Here is a 15,072-nt window from a genome sequence, read left to right on the forward strand (position 1 = left end):
GGTCCCTTTTTGTCGGAGGATGACGAACCTCAAACCTTGTTATACTAACCCACTAGCGAGTGCGGAATCCAAGCTAGCAAGCAAACCGGGATGAGACAAGTAAAAGAACAAACACACACGGGTTCACCGATTAACACAACTTGTATTAATGCAAATGAAGGTTTCGGTTACAAGCACAATGTTTACAAATCTAACATGTAAACTCTCAAAGTGTGTGTGTGAGTTCCGGACAGAATGCTCTCAAGAAACTCTCTATCTCTCGGTATCTTTCTGTCTGTGTGTCTCTAACAAGTCTAATGAACTCAACACAATGCATGGGTATTTATACCCATACACAGTAGGTCTTGTCCGAAGGATCCGATAGATGGTCCGAAGGATCATCTTTCGAATGCAATGCTCTCGAAGGATCAGCAAGGACCTCGAAGGATGATCCTTCGAGGTCTAACAATCGAAGCATATCTTTCGAGTACCTCGAAGGATCAACAGTATCCTTCGAGGAGCTATCCTTCGAGACAGACAACTACTTTCTAACTGTTTGACCAAGTCAAACCGGAGGATGGTTGACTTGGTCAACTTACGGACTTAGAACATCGTTTATATACAGACCGAATACAGACAAAGTACAGACACAAGTGCACCAACAGAATATACTTCCAGTTGTCCGCGAGAAGATTGAATTCAGTTGTGGTTTCCGCACAAATTCCATGTAAATAGATGCCATAGAGCATGATAATATGGTTTATAAAATTCTCTGTGTTTTAATATTTACAAATAAATAAAGTATATCATCAAAATTTTAGAATAAATTGCTTTTGTACATAACTTTTTAACATACTAAACTAGTAAACTTACTAAAGAGAATGTTGGTATGCCTCTCAGGACAACTTTGATAAACCAGTTTACAATTTATATAAACAAACCTCACATAGAGTAAGACCAGTTTCTCCATCAATATTAAACGCTGAAATGCAATTATCAACCTATAAAAGTCTTACCAGCAGAGACCTGTTTTTGAGCAACTTCAACACTTCCAGATAATCCAAATACTACAATAAGAAAGTAAATCATGACGTAAATGGTTAACATTATGAAGACAACTTGGAAGAACTAAAAGTATTCCACAAATATCATCAAAGTACTGTTATTCTAGGCTATGACCCTATTCTTATGTCAAACATTATATTAGAATCCTACTAGTTGGTTTCTTTTTTTTCAACATTTGTTAATTTGTAACAAACACAGTGATCTCTGTTGGATTAAAGTCCATTAATACTAGCATATGGACATGATTTAGAGGAAGTCTATAAGTTGTTTTTGCTTTACACCTGCAAACCTACCTTTTCATTAATTCTATGTCAAGAAAACTCATTTGTCAACAGACAGGGTATCTACTAAAAAACAGAGACAACCCAATCAATCTGCATATCAGCATATATCACACAACCCACTGATTGGCTCATCTCAATTGACTGAAATTAGAAATTTTGCCTTCTCATATGTCCAGTTCTTGTTCTCACTTTTGGACACATTTAACTGCAATAATAAAAATAGTACCAAGAACACTAATATGTGAAATTAGAAGGGGTTCTTAATTGATGAAATGAAGTCAAATGTTCGAACCACTAACCCATTAGAGCAGTCTTACCAAGCAAAGCTAATGATGACGGTCCAATTTTCATTTTTGATAATACCTACACCTGCGGAAGACGATAAAGAACTGATTACTAGCACAAATATGTTACTGATCAAATTACCTACTGTAACATCGACTCTTCACTTTAGAGCCACAACTTAAAATGGGAAGATATACCTCGCCACTTATCAACAATGAGCTTCACCCCTCATCAATTAATACAAAATCAACTTTATCAACTATTGCAAACGATTTAGGCCTAATGAACAGATTAATCAGATTACATCTAAAATAAATAACTAAACCCTAACTATACAAACTTAAGTAGGAATATGAATACCTTGCTGTTAATGACGAGGTGTTGTTCGACATCTGAAAGTCTTCTATTTCAACAACACTGCATGATACACACATATTTCAGTTTTCATAAACCTAAACATCTTAATTTCACATAACACACTATAATTTCAACATCTCCACGCTTAAATCCTAACTCACTCAATATCGCGAGAATCCAGATAACAGTAGACGAAAACACTCAAGCACTATGTCACACACACGGATTTCAGTTTCCATAAACTATACAACATCTTAATTTCACATAAAACACAATAACTTCAACATTCTAAACCTAACTCACTCAACATCATGATAATGCAGATAACACCAAATCAAAACACTAACACATATTATTATCATCAAGTACACAAAATTGCGCTTCAATTCCAACGATCGAGAAAGAAAACACACCTGAGATTCGAATCACCACTTTTCTCACCGGAAACAGTGACAAAAACTGCCAAAATCAACATAAATACTAAACAGCAGCAGAAAAGCGCATCGAATCATAGATTCCTTACACATCGTCATTGCCATTGCAAAAACTCCTTTAATTTTCTCTTCATTATGAAAACAGATTCCGAAACAAGCTTTGATTCGAACGACAGTTTGAGATAGATCTGGAATGAGAATGACAATTTGGTGCTTGAAAGTGAGAACGACGGTTTGATGGTACGGTTTGGCGATGGCGGTGGTAGTGATACGGTGGTGGTGGTGGTGGCGGAATTCAGAACGACTGGATGTCTGGATGAGCATGGTTTGGTGTTTGATCGTATGAAACCCTAACATATTACGCGGTCTAAATAAAAACTTATAAAAAGAAACTTAAAAAATCAAATTTCTACCTATATTGCTACCAAATCATAGAAAAATGTACTTTATTGAAATTAAGTTGGAAGTAGATTGCTAAATTTGCTACCGTTTTTTTCTTTTCGGTTGTTAATTTTGGTAGCTATTGCTTATTCTAGTAGTAGTGCCACCCGTAGTTGCATATTGTTGTTATTATTTCTGTTGCATTGCATTAAGTTGCAAAAGTCCCCTTGGATGGCCTTTAATCCATAGAACACGTCATATTTAGCACTTGAGCAGCACCAGAAAGAAAACAAAAAATAAATAAAAGCCAGGTTTACAAAGCCAAGAAAGAATAACGGGATCCTGGTTCATAAATTTCCCAGGAATCTAATGAAATTGGAATTTACATTTCATTCTTTAGCATGTTTGATTGGGACATATAATTAGTAACTGTAATTGAAATTACTTGAACTCATGTTCTCTCTCACTTCTGATCTCTCTCATCAATCAAAAACCACCTTCCGCTATCAAATTTCCATCACCGATCACACCCTTCTTCATCTCTCTCTCTCTCTTGCAACACCCACCGCAACACTTATGCAAAATCACAGAAACCAGAAACTGAAGCCCATAACTCAACTCAAGCCATCGATCCATATACGAATGGATGCCCTTCCCACAACTCAAGTCCACCAGTGACATTAAGTTCTGGGTCTTTTGTTGTTCACAATATCACCAAATGAGTCAACCAATTGTTCACCTAAGCTTTCAGGGTCATCAGCGAGTATCCGGATGAAAGTGTTAACCGTTCTACGTTCATGCTCGGTTGAACTCAGACAAAACCACGTGAACAGTTTCCGTCTAAATTCTTTCGTGATGTGCCCTTCACGCTCAAGCTTCCGGAACACCACACAGTATTCATAGTTCGGATCCAAGTTACCAGGTCCTTCCCTGTGTGCCAAAAAGGGTGTAATACGTACAAATGTACTATCAGAATCATGGGCCTCCGTACTAGCTGGCCTCTTTCTTGACATCCTAGCCTGGGAGTTAACAGCTGCCACTTCCACATTGGGCCCATGTTGGGCCGAATTTTCTGCTTCATCCCTAGGGGTTTCATTTGAAGCAACTTCGTCATCTACATCAGGAACTAATGATTTAAAAAAAAGTACAATTTGGACATAAAACGTGCACCCAATTGAACCCAACCCCACCCAACCAATTTTTTAAACGAAAGAAGCCAGGTTGGAGTAGATACCTTTACCACCCAGGGCACTACAATGTTCGCAGATTTCATCTTCTTCATGGTGATACATTCCTATTAACACGCATTCTTGACTTCCCTGCAGCATCAGGAATCAGTCAGTCAGTATAATTATTAACAATATAAACCAAGAATTAAAGATAACTAACCATTCGTCTGTCTAGGATCGGCAAGTGGAGGCAGAAGATGCGTCTGAAGCGGCAGTGGTGAACTAGGGTTTACAGACAGTGCAGTCAGAAGCGGCGCTGAATATAAAATGGAGAATTAGCGTTTGATTTATAATGCTGGTTCATGTGAAATTTTGCATTTTAACCCCTCCTTTTTACACTCTATTTATCTATTAATTATCCCTCTGGCCCTTTCATTTAGTATGTTTGCTAACACTAAAAAATTTATTTAGTTTTGCTTACGATAGATAAACTTCAAACTACACATGTTTACATTAGTTTTCACATTACACAGTCGTGTATCTCTATGTCACATTTCATCGAATTAGGTTTCAAGCATTCATCCACGTACATATACGAATTACATGGGTGGGTGGGATAGCCACTCTCATCACACGATTATGCATGTGCTTCTAAATCACACATCAATATGTGACTTGTTGGGAGTAATATGGCATGTGTGCTAAGTAGAGTTAGTGGAACTTTATTCTAGCAATTATAACAAATACCTGTGAATTCTTAGATGCTTGGTAAATCTTAGGAATATAACCTTAAATATACTCAAGATTCTTGCGTTCATCTTACAAAGCCAAGTTTGGCTCTTTCACTTTTGCTTAGATATCGAGGTTCATATTTACAAGAAGGAAATGCAATCATGATGTGTTATACATTGCAAAAGAAACACATGTGTAAAATCAATTTGTTCTTGAAAATAAACTAATAACCCTTCATTTGAAGTTACTAGTGAAAAATGAGTCTCACTGTATTATACACATGAAGTTTTTAAAGGGTTTGAGAAGGAGAAATCAAGTATTTCCATTAAACCTATTCTCATTTTTCATATCACATAGTTGTCTAACTCTATGTCACTTTTAACCAACTTCATTAAAACACACATCCACATATATAAGGGAGCCCATTGTTATGACAACTACTTCTTCCACATATGATTTTTTTCCAACTCACGTTGAAATATGTATCTTGTTGAGTAATAATATAACACATGCTAAGTGGAGACTGAGGCACTTTACTATAGTCACAACCATGAAATTAAGAAGCACACAAGTGATTTCTTAGATTCTTCATAGATTTTGTGGTGCATTTTAATAGGAGAGTATTATGTTCATGATGTGCTTTGACGTTGTGAACATATAATCATGGATGTTCTCGCAAAAATATGACAACAAACGAGTACATTTTAACAACTTCTTTCCTTTAAAAAATATGTTCTTAATTTACTATAAAAACGTGTACAAAAAGATAAAATGTCCTAACTTGAAGATATGATTTATGATCACATATCTTTGACAGTTTTCGAAACGTAGTCTAGTAACAACCCTAAAATAAGCACTCCAGTGATTACTTAGATTCTTTTTAGATTTTAAGATTTATTTTAGATCCTATCGGGATTCATGCTTTGTCTTGAGAGTGACGGTGGGTAAAGATTACAAAGCCAAGTTTTGGCGCTTTTGGCCATTGTTTAGTTTTCAAGGTTCATATTTACAAGAATGAGATACAATCTGTTGTGTTATACCTGGCGGTAGAAATTCACATATGCAAAATCAGATGTTTTAAAAAACTAAAAATTAATAATATAACATGTGCTAGGTGGAGGAGACCGAAGCACTTCACTATATAGACAACCATGAAATTAAGAAGCACACAAGCAATTTCTTAGATTCTTAATAGATTTAATGATTGTTTTAGATCCGACTAAGATTCATGCTTTCATTTTTAGAGTGATAACGTGTAAAGATTGCATAGCCACGTTTGGAACTTTTTTTGCTTTTGTCTTGATTTGAAGGTACATTTTGCATGAAGGTAATATATATGTTTGTGATATGTTTCAACATTGTGATGGTAGAAAAACATATGCACAATCAAGATGTTTTCAAGAAATATCTAGTAACACTTAATTCAAAGTCCTTGTGAAAAATGAGTGCCATCTCTTTATGTTGTACACATGAAGTTTTTAACGGATTATGAATTCACAATAATCAACACAAATTGTATTGCACTTGCTGGCTATTTGCTTCTTATCTTCAATCTGCTAACTAGCCTCCTTGTTCTTGTATTTTATGTATCTTAGACTTAAAGTTCAACTTGTTCAATAACCTATCCACATTTGGACTATTTTCCATGAACTCTACAAAAGGGGAGGGGGGATATCTGAATCCTTGTCTAAGGATTTTATATATATTTCAACATATTGTATCTTGGTAATGCTTATACATGTAATGAGTTCCGCTAGCGAAATAGGAAGGTAAGATGGTTTTTTTTCGACTGTTGGATTCAATATCATATAGTCTACCAAATATTATTGTAACAGGCGTCCACGTTGTAGCAAAACTGAATAAATGTTTATGTTGATACACTTTTGTGTGGATGTAGCTCGGTTCGGTTCGATTCAACGCCGAAGTCGACGACATTCCTCTGTTGTGTGAATGGGTGAACGAGATACAAATGACGACATGGTTGCATTGTGGCACGGGTACATCTCACACTTCGAAAGGATGGCTTGAAATTTATGTAAAATACAATGCACTCAAAAGAAACTTTACCGAAAAACACAATGCTTTTGAAAATGCTTGCCCTGTAGCCATGGTCGTGTTAAAGGAAATTTAAGTAAAACACAATGCACTCAAAAGAAGGAATGAAGTTTTTCATAGTTCATAACTCCTAAAACTCCATGTAGATATAACCAAGTTAGTGAAAAAGTGTAAAAACCTTAGATACGCAAAAGGCTGGAGGGACAAAAATGGAATTTTTCAATGATTCGTAATGTTGCAAAGTGTTTATATGGTTATAGGAAAAACACGAAGTATGAGAGCTTAGGCCAAACACCAATGTAAAAACCCATGAGAACGGAAACTGGCTAAAACCATATGTATAAACGCAAACACAGTTCCTAAAACACCACACAAATATAACCATGTGAAAATGCTAATTATAAAAGTTGAAGGGTTAAAGGAGCAAATTATAAAAGTTAAGGAGAGAGAAATTAAAAGTGTTAATTGTGAAAGTGGAGGGGTGTTGGAGGGAAATCCCACAGGCATTTATGTTTATTGTACTATATTATATTAGATTGTAATGTAATGCATGGTGCTTATTATGTTATGTTGTAATATTACATATTTTATTCCTTTTGATATAATAAGATATAATATTAAATTATATGATACGATTGGATAGAGACAATATGATATATATGATATATGATATGATATCTCTACACATAACATTATATCATGTCATCACTACTTCCTAAATGAGTATTTTTAACCGAAAGAAAGCCATCGACGTCTAGAAATCCAAATCCAAAAACCAAAAACTATTTTCTTAGTTTTTGTTCCATAACCTACTAGTTGATTCCTATAATAAATAAAAGAGTAAGTTACTTTTTAAGTGTCTGTGTTTTAGTGGTTTTAACCACGCTATTCCAAAATAAAAAGGTTTAACTGCTCATTTTATAAAGTTTTGAATACAACTTTTTAACACATGTACTTTTGATTTTGTTCTCAAGTGGTTAAAACTTAATACGTGTACTTTTGATTTTATACTCAACTGGTTAAAACTAATAAAATACTGGACTCAAAACGTTATAAAATGAGCCGTAAGGGACTCGGGGCCTTCAACATTTTGATTTTGTACTTAGCTAGTTAAAACCACTAAAACATGGACTCAAAAAGTAGTTTACTCTAGTGTAAATATCATATCATATCATTACATATCACATAATATTATATTAAATCATTACACTGCTACAAAAATGAGTATGAACAGCGTACTACTCGAGTAATACTCGACAAAGCTCACGAAAGACAATATAATAAAAATAATATTTAATTATTGTTAGATAACAAATTGACGTATCTAATTTATATATAGGATGAAATTCTAGAATGAACTGTAGTGTATTTGTGAACTGAGTGAATAAATCATGGCCATTAATTTACATCATCAAATCATAAAATACACTAGTGTATTTTCATCATAAAATAAATTCTGATCAAATCCTACTATTGGTTAACACTTGTGTATTGATAATCAAGTGCTAGTATTAGTTCAAATAGTTCACTATTAAGGGATTGTTCACAAATGACCCAGATCCTATATATATATATATATATATATATATATATATATATATATTGTTAATGCACTTTAGGTGATAAGTGCATGTCTCCCAAGTTATAGGGTCTTTATTGTACATTCATTGAAAGTTTGTCCCAACTTTATCCTAGGACAATTTGTCCAAGTTTTGGCCAAGCCTTTTGTCTGAGTTTTGTAGTCCCAAGTTTATCCTTGGACATTTTGTCCATGTTTTAGGTTAGTCATTTGTCTGAGTTTTGTATAGGACACAAAGGTCAGAGTTTTGTTAGTGTTGTATGTTTTGTCTGGGCTTTCTAGTTTGTCTTGAAAGTCCGGGTTTTGCCTTGTATATATATCTTTATGTGGAATAGACAAGGTAACGATTCTGTGTGAAATTCTGTGCACCTAACCCTAATCATTGTTTTTTGTCTGGCGGCTGCTTTGTGTGAGTGACGTCATTCATATTCATCTTCTTCATCAAGAATACTCAGTGTATTCTTGATTTCTCTCTCAAATCCTTGAATACTAGTGTTTCATCTGCAGTGGTTAATCATCAGGTGGATTCCGCACACCTTTTGGTTGCTTTAGCTGAGTGAGATCTTGGATTAGGAGGCCTAACAAGTGTTATCAGAGCAGTGTGCTCATACTACTGTAGGTGTTCTTAGTTTGAAGGTTTTGGTGAGAAAAGTTCATACTTTGATAGGGTTTAGTGAGAGTTTAGTGAGTTTTTTGTGTTTTATTCATGATTCTTCATTCATATCTAGTGATTTGATGATGGATTTTGAGTAGTTGGTGATTTTTAGTGTTGTTTTTCATCTGGGTTTTACAGGGGTTTTTGGTTCTTCTTCATATAGAGTTTGAAGGTTGAAAAAAGATTCTGAGTTTGATCTTTGGAAACTTTGTCCGTAGTTTAAATTATGTGTTTGTGTCTCCAGGTTATTGTTGAACCAGTGTGAAGTCACATTGGGGAGATAGTCTGGGGATTGGTTCTTCTGAGTTTTGAACCTGTTCTGAGTTTCAAAATCTCTGTCCGTATTTTACCCAGGTCCGAATTTTTAGTCTAGCACTTGTACTTGAGTCCAAGTTTATTAATTATCTTGAGTCTTTTATTAGGTTCTCCTTGTCCGACTTTTAGTCATTTAACATTGTGTGTCCGACTTTTAGTCCTTAACATTGAGTCAGACTTTTAGTCATCAACATAGTCCGAATTTTTAATAGTCCCTCCTTAGTCTGAATTTTAGTTTAGGTTTGTCCGACTTTTATTTAGTTAGTTAAGTCATATATCCGACTTTTTATTTAGATAGTTAGGTCCGACTTTATAACTGTCTTTATAGAGGTCCGAGTTTTAATTGTCTTTATTTAGTTAATTAGTCCGAAATTTTATAGTAGTTAATTAGTTGTCCGAATTTTTATATAGGTTAGGTGTCCGACTTTTATCTTTTATTTTAGTCTGAGTCTTCATTAAGTAGAGTCCGAGTTTCATCTAGCTAGTAGAGTCCGAGTTTCATCTAGCTAATTAGTCCGAATTTTCTTTTCTTTATTAGGAGTCCGAATTTTTTTAATCTACCTAGTCCGACTTTTCTTTTATTTAGGAGTCCGAATTCTAAAAGGTGTAGTTAGTCCGAATTTTTACAGTATTTTTAAGAGTTTAGTGTCCGAATTTTATAGAGTTCATTAGAGTCTGAATTTTATACTCTTAGGGTGTCTGAGTTTAAATTTCTAACAGTGTAGTCCGAGTTTTTCTGTTGTTTGTGTTTTATTTCAGGTTTGTGTGATCCGGGTTTCGCAACTCTGTTTAAAGCTCAGACATTTCACTCCGTGTTTCTCTCCAGGTTTTGGACTTAGAAAATCTTTTCAGTAACACAGTTCTTACTTGGAAACATACTGTTGTTTTCTGAAATGGCAAACAACAATCTGACTGCAATGGTGCAAAACCTCAAGCACAATGCTGAGCTAGGAAGTAGCGACAAACCTCCTTTGTTGATAAACGAGCTTGATTTTCCTGAGTGGCAAGAGCGTTTCGAAAGGTATGTACGAGCGAAAGACATCAAAATCTGGTTGTGTATTGTCAAAGGATGTGGAGCTACTCCAGTACGTACGTTGACGATTGATACATATTTGGCACTCACTGACGACCAAAAGAGATTTTTTCACTGTGAAGAGAAAGTTATGTCAATGATAACGATGGCAATGTCGCAATCTATACTTCATACGTTCCGTAAGAGAAATAGCTCAAAGGAATTGTGGGATAGTATGGTCCAGCGATATGAAGGAAACGAAATGTACAAGAAGCGACGTCTCGAACGTTTGAAGACTCAATTCGTTGTGTTCAAGGCTTTAAGAAATGAATCATTTGATGACACAGTGAACCGATTTTATCATCTGCTGAGCGAACTTGACAGAAGTCAAGAGGGTATCTACACTGAATTTGAGAAGGTTGAGAAGTTTCTGAATTGTCTTTCAAGAGAATGGAACATGTACACCGCATTGATTAGAGAGGGTATTCTCTATGAGGAGCTTTCATTGGAAGAAGCTGTTCAAAAACTAAGGGGTTATGCTTGGAATATGGAAGATCAAGCATCGGATTTCGAGAAGATCCAAGATCCTCAGTTATATAAGGCTTCGAAACCAATGGAGAAGAGTAGTAACAGTGGAGTCGGTGTTGCTTTGTATTCGGAGAATGAAGGTTCTACAAGTGAACACGCCTTTATAAGCAACAATTTTAGTCCAAGTGGAACAACCAATTCCAATCAATGGATGTACTCTTCTAGTGGAGCTCAGAAATCTCAAGGAACAAGTTTGAACATTCCTAAGATAGATGCAAGTTGTTTGAAGTTGATTGAAGAAAATATGAGTCTGTTGGCGTCCTTCATGACTGCCTACGAGAACTTCTGTCTTGGAAAGCTCGTTGAACCGTCAAGTCTCGATGAGGACTTTGATCAGATAGATCAAGACGAAATGGAAGAACTTGATCTACAACTCAATATGGCACTGTTAGTCCGTAGAGCGAAGAAGTTTTTGTTGAAGACAGGTAGGAAGTTCATAGGAGGTCAGACAAAGACTCGAATGGGAGTCAACATGTCAAAGGTAAAATGTTACAACTGCGGTATCTATGGGCATTTCGCACCGGATTGTCGAAAGCCGAAAATGGAAAGATCTGATAGAGACAACAACTCCCGAGGAAATAATTCAAGACCTCACAACAATGCATCAACTGCTACCTCTAACTCAAGTGCTCGTTCAAGTGGGTCTGAAAATCCTACACCTTCGACAAACAATGCTATGGTGGCTCAACCTCTACAGAGTGTGACTGAGCCTTATGACTGGGGTTGTGCTTTGGAAGACATCTCAGGAGCAATTGTGTCACAAGCATTTATAGCTGAAATTGTGAACGAAGAAGTGTATGAAGAGGTTGTCGAAGAGACTAGCATTGAGGAGCTTGTGGTTGTAGCTGAAGTTTTTGGGGAAGAGTTGGATTCGGGGAATGTTGCTGAGAATGAAGACTCCTCGATTGAAGAGACCGTTGAAAAGTCTAACAAGACAGAAGATGGAGAACAGGGAGAACGTTTGGAATTCAACATCTCCACAACCGAAATGCAGCAATTTGCGGATGCAGAAGCTAAAAGGTTGGAAGAAAACTCCGTTGAAAACAAGGCTTGTGCATTCATGGCTGGCATTGAGGTAAAATCATCTTCTGTAGATAAGCGATGTGCTAGATGTGTTGAGTTTGTTACTAAGATTGATAGATATGCACTTCATAACACAAACTTAATTGCAGATTTAGAAAAATCCAGAGAACTCATTGCTGTTTTGTCTAATTCGGATAAAGAACACCGAATTAAGATAAAAGCGCTGAAAATGATATCTCTGAATTCGAGAGACTTGTGGCTCAGGGAAATCTTAGAAATCAGGAATTAAAATCTGAACTTGAAATGAATCAAAATTGTGTTTTGGAAAAAGATAATCTGATTTTAGATTTGCAATGAAAGATTGAAAAGTTCAGGGATTCATCCGAAGTGATGAATTTCTGTATTAACAGCCAACGTCTCAAAGAATCTGAGGAAGAAATGTTCGGCATTTGTTATACTAAGGTGCCCCCTCCAGTAAACCATAACTATACATCGATGCCAAGCATTGATCCTGAATTGGCAAATTTTGTGCCAACGACCTCTCTGACGGTTGAACCGCAAAGTAAGTCAGAATCTCAGCCAGATGAAGTTACTGACTCAGATCAGTCGAAGATGAGTGGAGTTTCAAAGAAAAATGAGGTGAATCTTGAAAACATTGAAAATTTGACAAGCAATAAGATTTTGGAAATTTTCAATCAAGTTCAAAATGTGAAGTCAAAACCAAAGTTACGTGGGAAAACTAAAAAAGCTTTGAAAAATGTCCCTAAAACTGAGTTTGTTAAAGGGGAGGATTTTGTCAAAGAAGAAGTAAAAATCGAAACAGGTTCCAACTCTCAGTTTGTGAACCAAATTTTGAAAAATTCCACCAACGCCTCATCATCTCGACTGATCATGAGGAACGTCCAAAGAATGGTGCAAAAATTCACAAATTCTATAAGTGTCGTGGGAAAGGACACTTAGCGGCAGACTGTCCAGATGACAAGGGTAAATCTCTTGTTGATCCTGATCAAAAGAAACCTTTTGTTGAAAAACCACAAAATGAAAAAGTTAATGTTGAAAAGAAAAATGGTAAAAATCAGAAGGTTGAGAAAAACAAAGTGATTAAACAAGAAGTAAAACCAGTTGTCAAACCAAATGTTAAATCACAACAAAATTAGGATCAAGAGGAAAAACCCGTTGTTACTAACCATGGGGACAGATCGGAAAATGTATCTCAAAGACATGATACTCGTGAGAAAACCCCTCACAGACGACAAAATCATGTTACCTTTCAAGTAGTTGAGAATGACCAACGCTCTGGAGGTTCGAACAACAACTATGTTAGACCTCATGCACAGAACAGATTCGTGAATGACCGAAATGCGTCACCCCCCCGATTTCCAAGTCAAAGACCGCATTCGGATAATCATCCACGATCATTCTCAAGACACGAAGATGCTCCTAGATTTGGTAGGAATTTTGAGCCACCCAGGAATCAAAATTACAGTTACCAAAACTATGGAAGCCGAGGGTATGGAAACTCTGGTTATACCAACAGATCGTCAACTCCGTATAATCCACGATTTGCGGGGACTCATTCCAACAATTTCCGAAATGGAAATGGTGGAAACAGAGGCGATGATGGTTATTTCAAAGAGTTTTCTTATGTTAACGAATCAGGACGACCCAAGACCATCATGGCTTGGGTCCCACACTCTAACTAAATTTTTGTTGGGGAGTGTAGGAGCAGCTGAAGAGGGCTATCTATATTTGGTATATCGATAGTGGCTGTTCCAGACACATGACAGGAAATAAAGAGTTATTGAACAATATTAAACAAATTCGTGGTGGTTATGTGAATTTTGCCGGTGAAAGGGTGGTTACATCACCGGTGAAGGCTCTGTGTCAAATGGAAAAATCACGCTGCATAAAGTGAACTACGTTGAAGAACTGAAGCATAACTTGATGTCGGTTTCTCAAATCTGTGATAACAAATACACGATGCTTTTCACTGATAAAGCTTGCTTCGTTTTGCATCCGGGATTTGTTGTTCCTAAAGATTGGATCGTTATGAGGGCTCCAAGGGTGAATAACACATATGTCATGGACATGCGCCCGTTGGTTAACTCAACTGCTCCAGTGACTTGTCTACTTTCAAAGGCAACTGAAGATCAATCGTATCTCTGGCATAGGAGAATGGGCCACGTGCATCTGCGAAAAATGAACCACTTAGTGAAAAACAACTTAGTGTTGGGGTTCCTCTACGTAGTTTCAATATGCACAACAAATGTGAATCATGTGAAAAAGGAAAAATCAAACGAAAGCCTCAGAAACCGAAAACAGTTAACTCAATCCAAAAACCACTTGAGTTGCTTCACATGGATCTTTTCGGCCCGATCCATGTTGCTAGCATTGGTGGGATGTCTTATTTCTTAGTTGTCACTGACGATTTCTCACGTTACTCTTGGGTATTTTTCTTAAAAACAAAGGATCAAACCGCTGGTATTTTAAGAGACTTATTCAAACAACTTGAGAAAAATTATTCACTTCCTATTAAGAAAATCCGAAGTGACAACGGCACTGAGTTTAAAAATCATTATATGGATGAGTTATGTCGGGAAATGGGAATAATTCATCAGTTCAGTGCTCCTTATGTTCCTCAACAGAACGGAGTTGCAGAACAGAAGAATCGTACCCTGATTGAGGCGGCCCGCACTATGCTTTCTGAATCAAAATTGCCAATTTTCTTATGGGCCGAGGCGGTAAACACTGTATGTTATGTGTTAAATCATGTGCTTACTGTCAAAAGAGAAGATAAAACGTGTTATGAATTGCTTGAAAACAGGAAACCGAACTTATCTGGTTTTCAACCTTTTGGGATTAAGTGTGTTATCAAACGCACCAAAGATACTCCTAAAATGGGGGAAGTTGGTGAAGTTGGGTTCTTTTTGGGATATGCCAATGGAACTCCAAACAAACGCGTTTATAACATCAAGAAGCGAACAGTGGAGATCGTGTTTGATATAACTCCTTTGAGTTTCGATCCTCCACCGTCCGAATTTGGTCTCAAAAGTGGTTATGATTATGATAAATTATTTGATTCATTTGATCTTTCTGATGTTTCAGAAGAAGATTCGGAGGTTGTATACACACATCTTGTGAACAAAGATGAAGTGGATG

The 15,072-nt window shown here is 36.3% G+C and overlaps 1 protein-coding gene and 1 long non-coding RNA gene across 2 annotated transcripts; both read right to left on the bottom strand.

Moving 5' to 3' along the window:
- Positions 1 to 891: 891 nt before the first annotated feature.
- Positions 892 to 2,758, bottom strand: LOC118479636. Its single transcript, XR_004859760.1, has 5 exons — positions 2,384 to 2,758; positions 1,974 to 2,030; positions 1,628 to 1,697; positions 1,338 to 1,533; positions 892 to 1,046 (listed from the first exon to the last, which is right to left on the bottom strand). It is a non-coding gene; the product is annotated as an uncharacterized LOC118479636 (long non-coding RNA).
- Positions 2,759 to 3,110: 352 nt separating this feature from the next.
- LOC110869880 (VIN3-like protein 1) lies at positions 3,111 to 4,272 on the bottom strand. The gene is made up of 3 exons (XM_022119087.2): positions 4,175 to 4,272; positions 4,020 to 4,104; positions 3,111 to 3,899 (listed from the first exon to the last, which is right to left on the bottom strand). The coding sequence occupies exons 1-3, from the start codon at positions 4,175 to 4,177 to the stop codon at positions 3,466 to 3,468; spliced, it is 522 nt and encodes a 173-aa protein (XP_021974779.1). The 5' UTR covers positions 4,178 to 4,272; the 3' UTR covers positions 3,111 to 3,465.
- Between the last annotated feature and the right edge of the window lie 10,800 nt (positions 4,273 to 15,072).

The sequence above is a fragment of the Helianthus annuus genome, chromosome 1 (genome assembly GCF_002127325.2).
Source record: "Helianthus annuus cultivar XRQ/B chromosome 1, HanXRQr2.0-SUNRISE, whole genome shotgun sequence".
Classification (NCBI taxonomy): domain Eukaryota; kingdom Viridiplantae; phylum Streptophyta; class Magnoliopsida; order Asterales; family Asteraceae; genus Helianthus; species Helianthus annuus.

What these genes read in the sequence shown, in the direction of transcription:
- LOC110869880 (XM_022119087.2), bottom strand. An exon ending in TAGTGCCCTGGGTGGTAAAG is followed by an intron (nt 3,900 to 4,019) that starts GTATCTACTCCA and finishes TTCCTGATGTAG; the next exon opens with ATGACGAAGTTGCTTCAAAT.